The 17,761-nt window shown below is 41.5% G+C and overlaps 1 protein-coding gene across 1 annotated transcript in view; it reads right to left on the bottom strand.

The window, feature by feature from the left end:
- shank2b (SH3 and multiple ankyrin repeat domains 2b) overlaps window positions 1-16,606 on the bottom strand; it is a 230,239-nt gene extending 213,633 nt beyond the window's left edge. Inside the window, exons 1-4 of the mRNA XM_085462321.1 lie at window positions 16,385-16,606; window positions 6,793-6,996; window positions 5,230-5,301; window positions 2,725-2,833 (exon numbers count right to left, since the gene is read on the bottom strand). Coding sequence (XP_085318447.1) covers window positions 2,725-2,833; window positions 5,230-5,301; window positions 6,793-6,996; window positions 16,385-16,588 — 589 coding nt within the window. The 5' untranslated portion in view covers window positions 16,589-16,606. The remainder of the gene's footprint in view (window positions 1-2,724; window positions 2,834-5,229; window positions 5,302-6,792; window positions 6,997-16,384) is intronic.
- Window positions 16,607-17,761: the final 1,155 nt, after the last annotated feature.

Below are 17,761 nucleotides of genomic sequence, written 5' to 3'. Positions count from 1 at the left end.
TGTGTTGAGTACACACTGACGTTAGGACATAACTCATTAGCTGGGTAGTAGCTGCCCACCCTCCATGTGTGGCTCCAAAGACACAGAGCCATGCCTCTGGCTGGGATAACTCTATTTGCCCAGGATGGAGCAGCCAGACCTAACCCACATTTTCCTCAAGGGAATTTCTATACACCACTCACATGTTCACACCTGGAACAAAGAAAATCCTTCACTGCTGCCCACAGGGCAGTGTCCTCCACTTCAGCAGGTTTCTGAAGCAGTGCACATGTTTGGTATTTAGTGGCCAAACAGCTCTGTTTTCTTGGTTTAATTATACTTTCACAAGGCACTCTAGCTTGTCTTGAAGGGTGAGTTCAAAGCTTTTCTCGCTTTCTTTTTTGAGTTCAGCAGAATTGAATGGCTTCTTCTTTATGCCATAAAAATTACATATATATATATATTTTAAAAATGCAGTGTCCCCAACATACATGTGAGTTCTTAAAAACAAAGCCTTCATTCCCCTCCATCCTCACAGAGTTTTACATGTACCATTTCTAATTTAGAGTGCAACTTAGTGCCTTGACAGCCATTCAAAAATTGAACTGCCGATTGCATCGAACTGTTGCTTCTGGAAGGATGCTGCTTTCCCTACTAGTATTCCTAAAATGACAAGTCACTTAATCCTGTGCATGGAGCAGCCTCTGGTCATGATGGGACTGGAAGTAGACCCCTTGGCTTTGGTGTTGGCTTTTTTTTTTTCCAATGAAGGGCTCTCGACCTTGGTGGACCACATATGATATCTTACACAAATCAGTACTTTTTTGGCTCTGGCGTCTCCTCCCATTTAGCTACATTTTAATACATTTCTTCAACAACATTTTACAACAACAGTTATCTCAAGATCATTTCATTGTAAGAAGCTACAACATTACAGAGAATGATTCACAAATAATACTCTATGAGCGAGCAAGAACCAGTTCAACAGAACAACCCGGCTCAGGAAGGGTTGGTTAATGACATACAATATTGCAATTAATTAGAGTAAAAGGGTGAGTGGAGAAAAAAAGGCTCCGGGTGTAATGGTTAGCACTTAAACAGCACGAACCTCCAACAGTTTAACAAAGAGGCAGTTCAGGATCACCTGATTCAACTCTTTAGCAAAGAGAAATGTTCTTAAAGTTATACGAGGTCTCCGTGTCTTGAAACCAAACTGGGAGCTGGTTCGATGGGACTTTGCCTCTCATTCTGCTTATGTAAACTCTTGTAACCACACTTTTCCATTTGGATAATATGTTCCTGTGGGGGCTTCAGATACGATGGAATCTGATCACTCCGATCTTAATTCTAAATTAAATTCTCCTCGTGTATGCTTCAGGGAGCTTTTAGGACAACCTGATTATAAGGAAGTACACTTTGACCAGCCTAAAGTAAGAAATACATGGACGAGGTTTTCAGTATCTTTTAGATAAGATGCTTCTAATTTGGTATAAAATTAGCACACAAAATGGGGAACTTGAAGATCATTAAAGGGCTTTTGCATTTTTAACTTTTTAAATATAATCAAAGTCGAAAATAAAGGCAAAAAAAGGTGTGGGCATACTTGGGGACTGACTCTTTTAACTGACTCATGCCCGTCCACAGTCTGCAGAAGGTTGTAAAAGTGCCAACAAGAGGTCGCTGTGGAAGCATACTTGCTCACTTTGGGAGATTTACACAGATGTCCTGGTAAGAGCGAGGGAGAGCAGACGCTAACATCCAAAAATCCACATCTCATTTAGGTGCTACCATGAGATCCACTAATGATCCTTCCACAGGTTCATGAATGGTAAACCTTTGACTACCTTTGCTTCTAATAAGCTGTCTTTTCTTCATCTTGGCCAAACTTCAAATAAATGGTCGATTTTTAAGCAAGGGTTGATAATAAACTAAAAACTTCAATACAATAAAACAAAAATAAAATCCAGCCAATCCAAAAAAATCCAGCTCTATGTTTTTGTAACTGGATTCTCCAGGTCCATCCATCCATCCATCCATCCATCCATCCATCTTCTTCTGTTTATCCGGGGCCGGGTCGCGGGGGCAGCAGCCCAAGCAGCCCAGACCTCCCTCTCCCCAGCCACCTCCTCCAGCTTGTCTGGGACCAGCCGAGAGATATCATCTCTCCAGCGTGTCCTGGGTCTGCCCCGGGGCCTCCTCCTGGAGGAACATGCCCAGAACACCTCACCCAGGAGGCGCCCAGGAGGCATCCTTGTCAGATCCCCAAACCACCTCAGCTGGCTCCTTTCGATGTGGAGCAGCAGCGGCTCTACTCTGAGCCCCTCCCGGATGGCCAAACTCACCTTATCTCTAAGGGAGAGGCCAGCCACCCTTCGGAGGAAGCTAACTTCCGCCGCTTGTATCCGCGATCTCGTTGGCGGGTGCATTGTGAGATGGGCGGCAGCTAGGAGTGGAGGTCCTGGCGGACCGATCCCCGGATACCAAGACTGGCAGTTGGGAGTCTCCAAGTGTTTTTACATTTTCTTTTTTGCAAATGAAGAAAAAAATGGACATATTCTGATAACACCTGGTGAGTTTTCTTCCTCTATTATGTGCTTCTCTGCTGTTGCTGACCCTCCTCAGAGTAACAGTGTGTATACATACACATTATCAAACCAGGACTTGCACTTGTGTAAACTGTAAATTGTGCTTTTAGTGTACTTGAAGTGTTTGTTGTCTGTGCTTATGAGCAGCATGTTGCCTTACCGCCAGTGTCACTATCGTGATAGTTGGGATCAAAGCCTCTTTCCAACATCTTGGCCACTTTGTCCACTTGATTATGCTGAACAAGGTCCATGAACTTCCTCAGATTGGCCTACACAGCCAGAAAACACAAAGCGCTATTAGAGTGAGGAAAAAGAACAAATGGTAGTGGGTGTGTGAGAGCGAGAAAGACAGGATAGAGGTTCAGAGCTGCAAAAAGACTGAAATAGAAGTTGAGATAAAGAATAACGAAGGGTGAAAAGTGGAAACGCTTAGGAATACATTGTTAAACTGAGAGAGGCTTGCAGATGGAGATGGAAGGAATATAAGGTAGAATACAAGGAAACTGAAAGCAGGCTACACAGAAAGGGACATGACAGGACTGAGAGTGTGGCGAGTGGAAAGAGTGGAATGGTTGCTCCTTCCTGTTCTGTCTGCTTTCTTTCCAGGCCACATGATAAAAATAGATAAGAGAGCAGCTCCCCAAAGGACAGGAGTAAAATGAGGAATGAAGAATGAGATGGCAAAAGAAGAGAAGGACAATAGGTAGCAAAATAAGAACGGACTGGAAAGAAAAGCAGGAGAATAAACGAGGAGGAGATTTTTCCTTTAAACTAACCAATAAAGAACGAAACAGTTTAAAAAACATTCCAAGCTTTATTCATAGAAGTAAAGGAATAAAATAAATAAAAAGCAAAAACAATAATCAAGCATAGATTTACCTCAGACTGGTCATGTAGTTGAGCTAAGCTGCCATTCAGCTGGATCAGCCAGTCCACATTAGCTAATGTGACAGCTGATACTGTTCTATCAGGCTGATGTGACCGAATGAAACGAAGCTGGTTTTCATCACAGATGCATAGAGCTGCTGTTTAAATCTTAACCATGATGAGTCAGTTAAATACCCAGAAATGTCAAGAGTTCATGTGTTTTTCTGGAATGTTTTATTTAATGTAGCTGATACGTCCCTTGTGTGTGTGTGTGTGTGTGTGTCTGCGTGTGTGTGTGTGTGTGTGTGTGTGTGTCTGCGTGTGTGTGTGTGTGTGTGTGTGTGTGTCTGCGTGTGTGTGTGTGTGTGTGTGTGTGTGTGTCTGCAGGCCTGATGAATCAGTCTGCAGGACGGTACCCCATCCTTCTCTCTCTCTTTCTCCTTTTACTGAAATAGTTTGGGAAATTGAAGTTTGATTGGCTCTCTCAGTGTGAGCTCGAGCCAACCGCAGGGCAGCAGACTGCATGGCAAACAGGATTAGCTCCGAAAAGTTGGGTCAAGCCAAGAAACAAACATTAGAAACATTAGAAACAGATGTCTGTCAAACGCATTTGCTAAACTGACCCTTTTGTAAACTTGGTTTGAGCACATTAACCACCGTGCCCCATATTTATTGAACATGTGCTTTTTCTGAACTTTTTGGATTCTAGTAGCCTACCACCTCTCGTCCATCCTCTCTTCCCTATAGTTGAGGTGGAGTTAGAGCAGCTGTCAGACTGTTTCCCATAATGCCGGTAACAGAGCGCTGCCAGAGACACTTATACTTTGGCTGCAATACAGGATTACAGTAGCAGTGGGAAAGCAGCCCAGAGCTAGCCTTTCACAGCGATGGAGACGCTAGAAATCTTCAATTTACTGTATACATTTATTTCAGTTCATGTGGGAGGAACAGAGATAGAGTGAGGGAGCAGTCTGCTGTTGGGCTGCCAGAAAAAAGAACAGCCTTCATCTGAGCAGCATACAAACTCACAGAGTTTTCTCGACTATCACACAGGAACAGCAAAGCCAAATAAGCATAACTGACAGGTAAGTCGCACTGTACGCTTGCTTGGACTTTCTATCCCTCACTCTTTTCTCGTCACAACTCGAGCTGCCAAGAAGCACAGCAAACAGATGCAAGCGTTAATCCAATTGAGAGAGTGATTATTGAGGCCACTACAAAGAAACGCAATCTGTGAGCGTCCTTTCTTTTCTCATTTTTATGATTTTATTTTGGCAACACCTTTGGTGTGAAACAGCCATTACTGTTGTGTTTTCACACTTCCCAGGGGTCAGCCAACAGTCAGAGTGAGGTGGGTGGAAGTGTGACATTTATTGTCGCACATTTCATTTATTATTTATTCTTGGATTTCATGATCATTTGTCTCAGCTACATGTACCCGGTTTCTAAGAGCATTTATCTGCTGTTCCAAGCACCCAGTGTCAGGTAGGTGCAAAGAGGCGCATCCTCGTTAAATATCATCTTTAATGTGTTTTTACCTCACTGGGATTTTTAAATCCATTCAGTTCAGCTGAATTGTGGGTAAAAGCTTATCGATAGTCTTATCGATGATCCTCTGTCTCTATGTGCATGTCAAAATCAAGGTGAAGTAAACATGTCAGGTCATGTGGCATTATTTGGAAAACCGGTCTCTGCTTTTAGTCAAAGTTGGCTCATCATAAATGACTTGCAATCCCTGTCTGAGAGTCAGTGTGCTTCCTAAGCATGTGACTAAATACTAACTCAACAGAAATCCTACCTTTGTATGAAGTTTGGCGATCTGTTTCTCATCGACATTGGGCTGTCTGTAGACTCTGCTCTTGTATCGGAACTGTTGAGTAAAAAAAAGTAAGCAAAACGGTTACAAATTGTAGGCATCAACAGAAATTCAAGAAAAATCATTATGACTTTATATTTAATATTTCTCCTGACAGTCAGTAACTTCTTACTGTAAAGCAACAGTTATATTATACCTCATTACACGTCTGTGCTGTACTGATCTGAGATCAGATACCACAGAGTGAGTGCAACTATGCCTTGAATAAAAGTCCCGAATCAAAAGGGTGGCTCCAGTAAGCCCTCTATTAAATTAGTACACATTTGGGATAATAAGTCTCAGTCACAGCCAGTTTACTTTGCACCTCTGGGTGCATCTTGAAAGCAACTTTTCCTCTGGAAAGGAAATCACTGGGGATAATGCCTAAGATGCGTCCTTTTGATCAAGAGCACACTTCACTACTTTTACGGGCTGTCTGCTGTCAGCTGTAAACATTTTACTGCAGGATTCGTTAAAGATCCATACTAACAGGATTTTTTAAATTACTTGCAAACTTATATCTAAATCAAAGTATTGCACAGAACCTTTGAGCCACATAAGCAAAAGAATGATTCCTTCAGTCCTTCCTCACTTTTCAACGATACTGAATTTCAGTGTTGATTTGAATTTTTTAAAATATACATCTCAAAAAATACATTTGCGGTTTGAGGTTTACACACAGTCGTCATGGGCATGGATGTCATTGTAACTTGGGGATTTTAATTATTTGTTTGAGCTGTCCTTTTTCCAGGCTACAGCATATATCTTTAAGAAGAAGAATTGGGTGCACAATGTTGGCTTTATTTAGGGTTTTCTATGACCAACACAGGATAAAAATCTATATATTGATTAAATGTCTCTTAGTAAGTTGCACGTTGACCAGGCACTTTTGTTGGACCATGTATTCCAGTAGTTTCCAGTTCCTGAACATCCTAACCACTTCCCTCTCATCTGAGGCTAACAGTTTGGCAAAGTGATGACACCAAATAACTTGTGCTTCGATAAAATTGTTTGAACTGATTATCTTGGAATCTGCAGCTGTGTAAAAATGGCTCCAGTAGACTTTAATGTAAATGTGAATTCTCCTTGGATCTATCCTGTTATTCTGAGTATTGGTCAGTCCAATGAGTGCTGACAAATCCTTTTTATGCTGACAAAGAGAAACTACAAGCTACAGCAAATCATGCTCACTAATGACATTTGAGCCTGTACATATATGTTTGACCATGTGTGGATTAGAGAAAATCCAAGATACATTTATGCATCTAATTCAGATTTTTTTTTAAGTGATTAAAATGTGAACTGTTTTTCATTCCACCCTGGAAAGAAAAACAGTATAAAGAAATTTACCCTGATATTCATGATGATGAGTGAATGTAAACTTCTAACCTCACCTGTATTATTTACATCAGAATTTAAACAATTTCCCGTTTGAACTTTTAGATTGTGTAACATAAAATATCCAAAAAATGTGATGTGATTCACGTAAATTTGTCAACAGTTTACCTCCAGAGCTGGGACGCCCTTGCTGATTGGCTGGGGGTATTCTCGGAGGATGCGTTCTTCATCCAGGAACTTGCCTTCTCTCCCGTTGCTCGCTGGCTGGAAAAGCCCATAGTTGAGCACATCTTTCAGGCTCTGATTAAGTGTACAAAGGATCCGCTGCTTGGCAACCCAGACCGTTGCATCCGGGTTGAAGCGCATGCATTTCTGGTTGGGTTTGGAGCGCAGCAGAGGGGGAGGGGGGATATGTGAGAGGAAAAAAATAGACAAACTGATTAGAAAGTGATGCCTGAAGTGTTGGCTGGCAGACACAAGCAAGAAAAAGTAAATAATCACCTCTGAAAACAACAAACATTATGTGACACACATTTCACTTGTACTGGACTTCCAACTTTTGACTGGCAGATGCAAATAACTTGGACCATAAGACTCAAGAGAAGATTAGACCAGAGCTAAAGAACAATGGTGCCCAATTAAAACAGTTCTAACATATCCAAACTGGTGTTTTAATAACCCAAACCCTGTCCCAGTTACGAAAACTAGACACACACATCACTGCCAAACCTTTTTTAATTTATTGTTTTATTGTTAGGATGCTAAGCGGGGCCGCTGTCCTCGCTGCGGATGTAATTGACAGAACCCTTCTGCCCCTGCTCTTTCTCAGCTCCAGCTTCTGTGAAAAAACCCAAACAAATAATGCAGGATTTCTGGTCTGAATCAGAGAGGATTACGGGCACTGTGCCGCGGCATTCAGGAAGTGTCTGTGAGACTGTACAGCTGGGTGTGCTGCTCAGCCAGTGATAGCAGGCCTGTGTCTTTAATAAAGTCTGAAGTGATGAACAGTTTGTGAACTCTGTGTAGCTTTAATCCTCTTGCCTGGCGTTGAGACGAAGACAGGAGGTGAAGGGTTGGACGTGTACAGAAACAGATGTCTGGCATCTGGCAGGGGCTGTGTGGACTGATAGGGCCTCCTGTCCTCTTCTTACAATAGCAGACTTCCATCCACTCCCATTGTTAGTGCTTCCTGAACCGACTGTGCTCAACTTCAGCATTATATATGAAACAGTGATAGTGTGTGCATGTGTTAGGGTTTGCTCTTGTACTTTGGACGTCAGCACAGAGATATACAGAATAAAAACTGACAAAACTGTGTTTTCCAGTGGTCACGCTTGAACTGTAGAGATATTCTCCTGGAGAAACAGCATCTGGCCACCTAAGACTGGAAATAAACCACTCATTCTTACCCATTGCTGTGACTTTATCCCTAACACTGTAGAAAAAAAAAAAGCAACACTTTCACTTAGGTTTTTTAAATTTTTGTAATTATTAAGGACAAAGACATCACAAAAGTATGCCAAGAGGACAAAAAGGCTCACGTCCACTGAGATCTCTCAGCACCTGTAAGAACTAAATGCTGCATATGCTGACCACTGCAATGTTTAATTAAACATTGAATACTCTATACTGTTCCAGGTGAGATCCATGGCTCTGCACTTGGAGCTAATTCTTATCACAGCCACTTCACATTGGCTGCAAATTACTGCAGGAAATGTTGGAGATCATCACTCAGTAAAGCCCAGACATTTTGTGCATAAATGTTTTTAAAGACCCTAAAAAGCAGGGCAACCCTGAACTTGAACTTTTGCTTCACAAAATGGACGTTTGTACCACCAACCCTGGGCGTCAATAACTGATGGTAAAGATGCAAAACATATTATTTTAAAGATGTGACAAGACGAGCTCCAGAAGAAATGATGTGCTGGTGTTGAGGATGTGTTCAGTGACATTCTCAGGTTTGATCCTTGGTCCTTTGTGATGCTTAATTTCACCTGTCATCAAAACCAAGTAAATTCTCCCGTCAGTGAACCTTCATTACACTGGCTTACTCTCATGACTGGATGCCCTGCAGGAGGTTGTAGGGAGTCCTAGCTTTTTAAAAACTAGCTTAAACAGAAATAAGATCCCTTAGTATTTTGTGTCATCTTTGCTACTTTGGTTGTGACCATTGAAATTGGTGAAAACCTAATCTGTTATCATCTCCACTGGCACCCACCTGACTGTGAAATTAGCATGATCCACAGTGGCCAGAACTGATAGTGTAAGACCCAGACCACAAATACAGAATATTTGAAAAGATAATTTCAAACAGTGAGCATTTGCTGCAGCAACTGCTTTACATGGCACCCGACTAGGTAAAATCATCTTATTGGTTACTCCTCTTGTCAACACACATTTGATGGTGCTGGTGTCTGAGTTAATGACAGTTAGACTAAGCATATGTCCACAGCGGCTTTCGGGTGTTCACAAACCTGTCGTCTCCTGTGGTCCAAGCATTCAAACCAACCATGTTTGGAAAGCTCGCTTTGCTTGTCACTGAGTCCAGCCTCTGAATTTTTAGCAGAAATTAACTTTGAAAAGATGTTGTCTCTGTCTGGATGTAAGAACTGTGTACTGGCATTGAATGACAGTGGAGATGGATGAAATAAAGTGAGAAAAGAAAGCTTGTAAGAGAAGAACAGTGTGAAGATTGTGGAAGAACCAAGAACACAGAAAAGCATGTGGGAAAGAGGAAATGTTGTCACTCCCTACACCTGCCTTTTCTTGTCCAAGATGTTGGTTCTTTTGAAACATTATACATTGCTGCAGCTGACTTTTAGACTTTTTTGGATAAATTGCAGCGTGACAGAGATTATTACACTGTTAAATATTTTAGACAAAGTCTGGATCTCTTTTTCTCCTGCTTCTAGTCTTTTCACTCAGAAATGATATGAACGAGCACAGTTTTCAGGAGCCTGCCTCACGTGTCTGTGAGCAAGTGTGTGTTTGTGTTAGCTTGAATTATTCACTTGATTTTGATTTCCAAGCGGACTGTGTGACTCAATCATGTGATCAAGTGGCACCACTGAGTACTCACTGATGAATGTGAAATCAGAAGCACTAGTGCATACTCGTGAGAGAGCTTAGTGTACATGTGAACATGCACATACATATCTTATGCTGCAGTTCTTTTCACTTTGATAATTACGTCAACGGGTCATGAGTTTATTTCATCACTGTACATTTCAATCCACTGGATTGTACAAACTCAATGTGCAGCATAAAAGGGCATTACAAATGAGACCGAAAGGAACGAAACTCAGGAGAGGAACGTCAAGTGGCTGAAGATAGAGCTTTGCCAAGCAGCAGCCCCGCCATCTTTGGTCCCTTTTACTCCTTTGTCCTTTTACACATGTGCATCCAATAAAAAGCTATTATTCCTCAAGGACATGCACGCATCAAGCAAAGAGCTGCAGTTCAGAGCAAACTCAAACTACTGCACAGACTCCAGAAGCACCTAGCTGCTCTTTCACATTCACACTGGCAGTCTTTTATGACCACGTTTACTTACAGATTCTCACTGTGAATGAAAGGAAGGCTGCATCTATGTACAGTTAAGGTCGCCTACATGTGGTACATGGTCAGTGAGGATGTAGGCTGCTTGTACTGTATGCACATAGTTCTCACAGAGCTTTAAAGAACAAGCAGCACCATACTGACCCACAGTGTAAATGTACCAACGCTGCAGTTTATGAAAAGCTAACAGCTAAAGTCACAGTTCCCACTGTTCATGTAAAACAAACAAAACTCTGTGGAGTCACTGTTTACCAGAACGATTTTAAAAGTAGAATCTTTCTTTTTTTTGGGGGGGGGGGGTGATTTATTTTATTTATTGTTTTCTATTTTATATCCTTTACTTTTGTGTGAGTCCTCATGACTTGTGACTTAAATATTGTCATAACTAATTTAATCCAGGATTCTTCAATGAGTTGTTGTAGGTGCTGATGGCTGTGGGCAGGAAGCATCTCCTGTATTACAGCAGGTCTGAAGACACTCTGCTGCTGTAAACTGACTCATGAAGAGGATGCTCAGGGTTGTCCGTAATTTTCTTTTTTTTTGATTTTGTGAAGAATCCCTCTTTGCACCATCATCTCCACTGGTTCCACAGTAGGACAGAAGCAGTGTTCTTCATCAGGTTTTTGAGCCGTTTTAAGTCCCTGGCTCTGATGCTGCTACCCCAGCAGGTGATTTAAGAAGACTCTCCACAACACACTTATTGAAGGACCCAAGCTTCCTCAGGAAGTACAGTCTGCTCTGACTCTTCTTGTAGATAGCTTCACTGATCAGTCTCCAGTCTAGTCTGTTGTCCAGGTGGACACTGAGGTATTTATACTCTTCGACCACCTACACTTCTAATCCATCCATCCATTCACTTCCGCTTATCCTTTTCAGGGTCGCGGGGGGCGCTGGAGCCTATCCCAGCTGTCATAGGGCGAGAGGCGGGGTACACCCTGGACAGGTTGCCAGTCTGTTGCAGGGCCAACACACAGGGACAGACTGACAGACCATTTGCACTCACATTCATTCGCACATTCACACCTAGTGACAATTTGGATTATCCAATTAACCTATCCCCACAAGCTGCATGTCTTTGGACGGTGGGAGGAAGCCGGAGTACCCGGAGAGAACCCACGCACACACGGGGAGAACATGCAAACTCCACACAGAAAGACCCCGGCCTGATGGTGGAATTGAACTCAGGACCTTCTTGCTGTGCGGCAACAGTGCTAACCATCGTGCCACCGTGCTGCCAGGTAACATCCTAATCCCATGATGGAAATAGCGTTTGACGTAACACTTAACGGGGTTTTACATGGCCGATCAACACAATTTAAAAACTGGTATAAAGTCCACACTTTTTCCGTCAATTGTTCCGTCTGTCCTGCTCACATCTCCAGTGGGTGTACACGGTGTCGTTAACGTGGCTTCACTCCACATCAGCCGCTTTGCTAGCTAAACACCGGTGTCGGCACATAAGGACGCTGTCATAGCCTGTCAACGATGTTGATTAGCTGTGTATATACGAATGTGAATCGCATCATTGGCTGGACTATGGGATAAGGCGGCATCGTTCTAATCCCATACAGGAGCAGCCAGTCACTTACTGACTCACACTGCAAAACAGAATTGTTAAAGTATTTCAGGTTAGATTTATTTATTTTTGTGCGCAACGCAGATTTTCTGTGCGCAGAAACCAGCAGTGCGCAAATGCACACGCGTGCAGCTTAGAGGGAACGTTGGTCAACAGGAGAATAACTTGGTGACTTTTTTCCTTAAACAATCACACAAACTTAGAATTGGGACTAACTGGATGGTCAGTCAGGTCCAGTAGTTAAGTTAAACTGAGTTGATCATTTGCTGTGAAGCGTTTGTGTGATAGTCTTTCACGCACATATGACTGTTTGGACAGTCATAGCGACAACATTAGATGACAAATTTTACACTTTGAGGTTTTGGTCCTACTGGATTACAACTTCCAAGAACTTGGAATCTTATTGGATTATATCCACACAGAGATAGGCACGTCGTGGCCAAGGCATGCCCACTCTGTCCAACCTGTCTCGTCTCTCACATCAGAATAAAATCAGCATAATCTCAGAGTAGGTTAATGAGATAAGTCCACCGATTTGATTGTGTGATTATTATGATTTGATGTGGCTTTTGCTTTGTTCCTGCTGAACTGCTTTTAGTAACACGCCCTGTATTCAAAAAGTCTAAATTGTGGACATTCCCTTTTTAACTTTTTTGAACAGTGAAGCATAAAACCTGCATATTCTTATAACATCACTCGAAGGGCTCTTACAGGTTACGCTAACCTTAAAATTAACAGTTAACTTGGTTTTCAAGGCCACTAAATGTAACCCAGTTATTTACCAAGCGCACCAATTTAGAGAGCCGTAGATAACCGGCGATACGGTCTCTCAATCACACCACCACACAGTACTGACCCACACATACAGTTCTTACACACACTGGACATTCTGGACATTGTTTCACTTCATTACTTAAATCACGCTGCTGTTATTGTGTATATATTTATTTATATTTCTTCATACATTCTTATATAGTTCTATATTGTGTATTTTGTTGTACAGTTATTTCATTTTTAACCTTAATTTATATTTTATTCCTTCCTAGTTAAATTTACCCTTTTTAATTTTTCATATTTATTTCCTATCTTATTCATAGCCTTTTCCTTTTGTGTTTTCTTTAGGTCACGAGCAGTTGTCCAAGCATTTCACTACATATCGTACTGTGTATGACTGTGTACGTGACAAATAAAATTTGAATTTGAATTTGAATTTGAATTTAACCGGTGTGAAGGTGCACCAGGGCCACCCTGGTAAACATGCCTTCAAAGGGACCAGGTTCGTCTCCCATAGGGACTCAGTATCAGTTAGAGCTGGGCAAGTCTCCTACCCGACTCCATCTAAGCTCTCTTTGCCTATTGGGTAATTCTTAGAGAAGAAACAGAGAAACACCGGGGACGATACACAGAATGACACGCAGACGCTCCGACGAAGAACAGAGGTAACCACACACAAAAAATACACACAGGGTAACAATCTAACTATACAAGACAACAGGGAAACAAAACAGAACACATGACCTGGGACACCTTTTAAGTAAAACAGGAAATACAACTGGCTCAAGGACACGGACTTGAAACTACACACGGGAGTACAGGGACCAAAACCTAAGAACTAGAGAAACCATCACAATTGCAGTGAAGCGCCAGATAACAACAAAGATCAATAATAATACACCCTGGACCGTGACAGTTATTGGCTTGCGAGTTGTGAGAATTTTCTGTGTCATGAAAGTAACTCTCTTTTGACCTGGCTAAATCCATGGTAACATGCTGAACACATAACCTGATTATATTCAGATTTTTACTTTCGTGGCTCAAGAGTTGGGAGTTCGCCTTGTAATCGGAAGGTTGCCGGTTCGAGCCCCGGCTTGGACAGTCTCGGTCGTTGTGTCCTTGGGCAAGACACTTCACCCGTTGCCTACTGGTGGTGGTCAGAGGGCCCGGTGGCGCCAGTGTCCGGCAGCCTCGCCTCTGTCAGTGCGCCCCAGGGTGGCTGTGGCTACAATGTAGCTGCCATCACCAGTGTGTGAATGTCTGTGTGAATGGGTGGATGACTGGATATGTAAAGCGCTTTGGGGTCCTTAGGGACTAGAAAAGCGCTATACAAATACAGGCCATTTACCATTTACTTTAGAATCTTTAAAAGTGCCTGAGTTTAACAGATTATTTAATTTACAGCATGGTTTAAGTGAATCAGTCCTGCTTGATTTACCAGAACCATCTGAAATTTGGTCAGGAAAGCCTTAAAGAGTTGGAACAACTTTGAGTAAACTCAGTTTTTTCAAATGGCCTCAGTGTTTTGCTATGAAGCACAAAAAATACTGTAACTTAAACACGCATTTCTAATCTGTCCCAAACTTTACATTTGATCAAAGTCCCAACAAATAGGCACCGACAGCCAGAGCAGCACCGAGTGGGAATAGGAAATGTTTTTGCTTTGAGTATTATTCCTCACAGGCTGACCACATCCACTTAGAAAGAGGTCTGTATAAACTTCCAGCCTTGATGATGCCTTTGTGTAAAAATGATGGCTTTTCATTTAATGGCGGCTCTAGTAGCATGGCACGAAAAAGGAAGCTGTAATTGAGGGGTAGGATTTTAGAAAATCATAACATTATTATCATTATTATATATTATACACCCACTTATATATATATTAGTGGGTGTGTGAAACCATGAGGCAGGCCATGTGGTAGGTTTGTCTGTGTTTGAGGCTGAAACAGCCAAAAACCTTATGAGACATTTTAAATTTAAGATTGACAGACAGACATTTTATTGTCATTCAGTGAACAAGGAATGAAATATTTTTGGAGTTGGCTCACCAAAGGATGAAAATGTATCAAAAATATGTTAAATATGTAATAAGTTATGTTGCATCCCACTTCCATCCCGCACAGAGATGCAGCTGGTCACACACTCAGTGTACAACACTGTGACATAAACTTAACGTGTTCTTGTACAATGTCTAGCAGGCACAGGAAGTGTGCCTTGTTTATGAAACAGACAAATTAGAATTTTCTGAAAGACTGCAACAAACATCTCGAGTGAGTCGAGCCCGGCACACGTACACGGCAGCAGGCGCGATGCCACGGTCCTACTGCTGCTCGCAGCTTTAATGTGGAATATGAAATAAGGGCCTAAAAATAAGATTAATTAGGCATCATTTACTTTCAGCTATTCATCTACCTGCTATTCATTTACATATTAATAGGAAATGGAAGGACAATCTAACATTCATTTACTTTCTCCTTTTGGCTCCCACATCTGGGTTCATCATCTTCTATTATAAACTGCACAGCAATATTAAATTGTATAATCAGTATTTGAGTCCTAAGGGCAAACTGTGTCATTAAATGTTGTAGTGTGACTCTCACCAAGCACCTAATCCAGTAAACGCTTTTCTTCACTAATTTTCCAAATAGCCCCGCCCACCTCATGACCCACCTTAACTTTTGATACACACTCTTACACATATGCAGATATATATAACAACCTGCTACACGTCTCCCATTCAACAGTCACAGACCAACTAATATCATATTATGATTCTTGATGGCCAGAGCTCGTTTAAGTCCCCGACTTTAAAACTGTAAATGAGTGAAAGATTACTGGTAAGCCTACTTTAAACAGCAGGAAGCCTCCAAGGCTGAGATTACACTCCTTTGCTTCCTCTGAAAACATCCATTTGCTTAAAGGTTAATCTCACACAAATGGAAGAGATAAGGATGTGTTATATTATCATGCTAGAGGAGTCTTATAATGAGTATAAAATAAGATAAAACAGCAAACCGATGGAATGTGCTAACAGGTGTATGTGTTTTTCAAGTTTTGGCAAATGTCTTTGCACATTTCCTGCAAATTTCTTTTATCTCTCCAGGTATATACAACAGATGATATATACCAGCTAATAGGGATACTACTTTATACATGAAAGGACCCTTAAAGAATATTCACCCTCTCAGAAATGCCAGTGATTTCGTTGTTGGAGTTGGAGTGAGCAGAGTGCAGTGAAGCACATTTGGATCACTGTAAAACCTTTAACATCTGGAAATGCACCTGTTTCTTTCTGCCTGCATTATCAATTTTTATAAAGATTCCTATCTGTTTAATGCATGGTGACACTGTTTGTAAGCCACAACTGAAATGCCACCGACTGTACCTTTCCTGCAGGTCTCACACATTAATGGCATCATTGCGTTTGAGTTTACTGCAAGCCAGCTTTCAATAAAAGCTTTTAGATCACAAAAGAGGTTAGAAGGTGTTAGAATACACAGCATTCATTTCCAGTACATATCAAGTCGCAAGTTTATGTTCATCAGTCACGTTAATATTTCACACAGTCACAAACATGATCAATTCGAAACATTTATCGGGTTACTGGCATCCCATCTAGGGTTAGGGTCGAGGTCGTTTCCCTTACTGATGAAATCTCATACGTTAATGTTAACATTAATATTGTTCTGTTAAACGCTTTGAGCTCTGGTGTCCCAAAAAGATGAAAATTTTAACAAAAAAAGAGGTGGATGTTTGCCTAACCCTACCCTAGATGCGGGTGAGCTGGTGGATGCTACGAGGTTAACATCAGCACTCTCAAAAGCTCTGTTCTCATCCTTCACAGATACTCACTGTCTGCTGCAAGTCAGGGATCAAGAGACGGATAACCAGTGAGTTCGTGTGAATGTCGTCCATGCGGTTCTGCGATGGCTCTGCAGTGGCCCTTATAGTCTCATAGATGGTTTCTTCGCGGGAGCTCTCGGAGGCACAATCATCAGAGTAGTCGGAAAAGCTCTGGGCCATCTCATCCTCACTGGAGGTGGAGCTTTGGGGCATAGTCAGCAGGCCCGGGGAATTCAGCTGGGACAGAGAAGCAAACAGGAAATAATATCAGGCTCTTGCAAAGAGATGATTAAAGAAACTAGATATTCAAATTGAATAATCTCCTCCTGTTCCCATCAGACACCTTCTGTCATTTCAGACAGCCGTCAAAGACCACGCATGCTACTTTGTCTCATCCATCCTGTGCTAACAGCTTGTACAGTGGGCTTCAGTAAACTCCCAGAGGTACTAATATCACCTAATATATGCAAAAACATGGTCTGGCTCATTAGTGCTTTCTGTATATCACTAAATGAACTTCACGAGGGTGAAAACTGCACCTGAGAGTTAATCTATTCCCTATGGCCAAATGATCCACTGGCAACATGATTTATGGTCTTATCAGTCAGTGCCTCCAGCTGTGTGCTTGTAAGTGACCCGGGCAGAATGAAGATACTGAAATAACCCGAATGTCTGATTAAATATATTTTCAACTTTTCTCAGAAGTCAGTGTGTGGGGGATTTGGAGGTTAAATGTTTTATATTAATTAAATACTAACAATTAATATCCCCATATGTCATTGACCTTACACTGACAAAAAAGATTTCTTTTTTAAAGTAACTGATTAAAACAGTACCCAACACTCACACTGAACTATTCTCACTTGTTGACATTAGATAACAGTTAGAGGTCTAACATAAGTACTAAACACAGACAGAGATTAAATGATTTTTAGGTAAAACCTTCCCAATGTATAACTTATTCTTCATTTCGTTCATTAAATATTATTTTTCATTTTTAAAAAACTAATCTATGACCTTTTCTTTAACTAAAGAAAACACTTCAACTTGGAAATACAAGCAAAAACCGTGTAAGTCAAAATCTGAAGGTTATAGTTCAACATAGGAAATGATCATGCTAAGATGTGCGTATTTCACTCTACTTCTTTTCAGAGTGCCAGCAAGATACAATATTTCACAAGATGACTTTTCAAACATCTGTCTGTTTAACTGCGACTGCTGCAAAAACCAAACAAACAAAAAAGAAAAAACCCAAACCTGGACTCTGTCACGGGTTCATAACTCTAGGAACAACAAGTAGGCCTGCAGAGCGAGAGCAAAGTGCTCTAATAGGGTGATATGGTGCTACAAGGTCATTAAGATAAGATGGACCTGATTATTTAAGAC

The sequence above is a fragment of the Copadichromis virginalis genome, linkage group LG1 (assembly GCF_057382275.1).
Source record: "Copadichromis virginalis isolate Kocher_CV1m ecotype Utaka linkage group LG1, C_Virginalis_male_GT1.1, whole genome shotgun sequence".
NCBI classification, from domain to species: domain Eukaryota; kingdom Metazoa; phylum Chordata; class Actinopteri; order Cichliformes; family Cichlidae; genus Copadichromis; species Copadichromis virginalis.
Note: the sequence above shows the minus strand (reverse complement) of the source record. Positions and strands in the feature narration are given on the sequence as shown.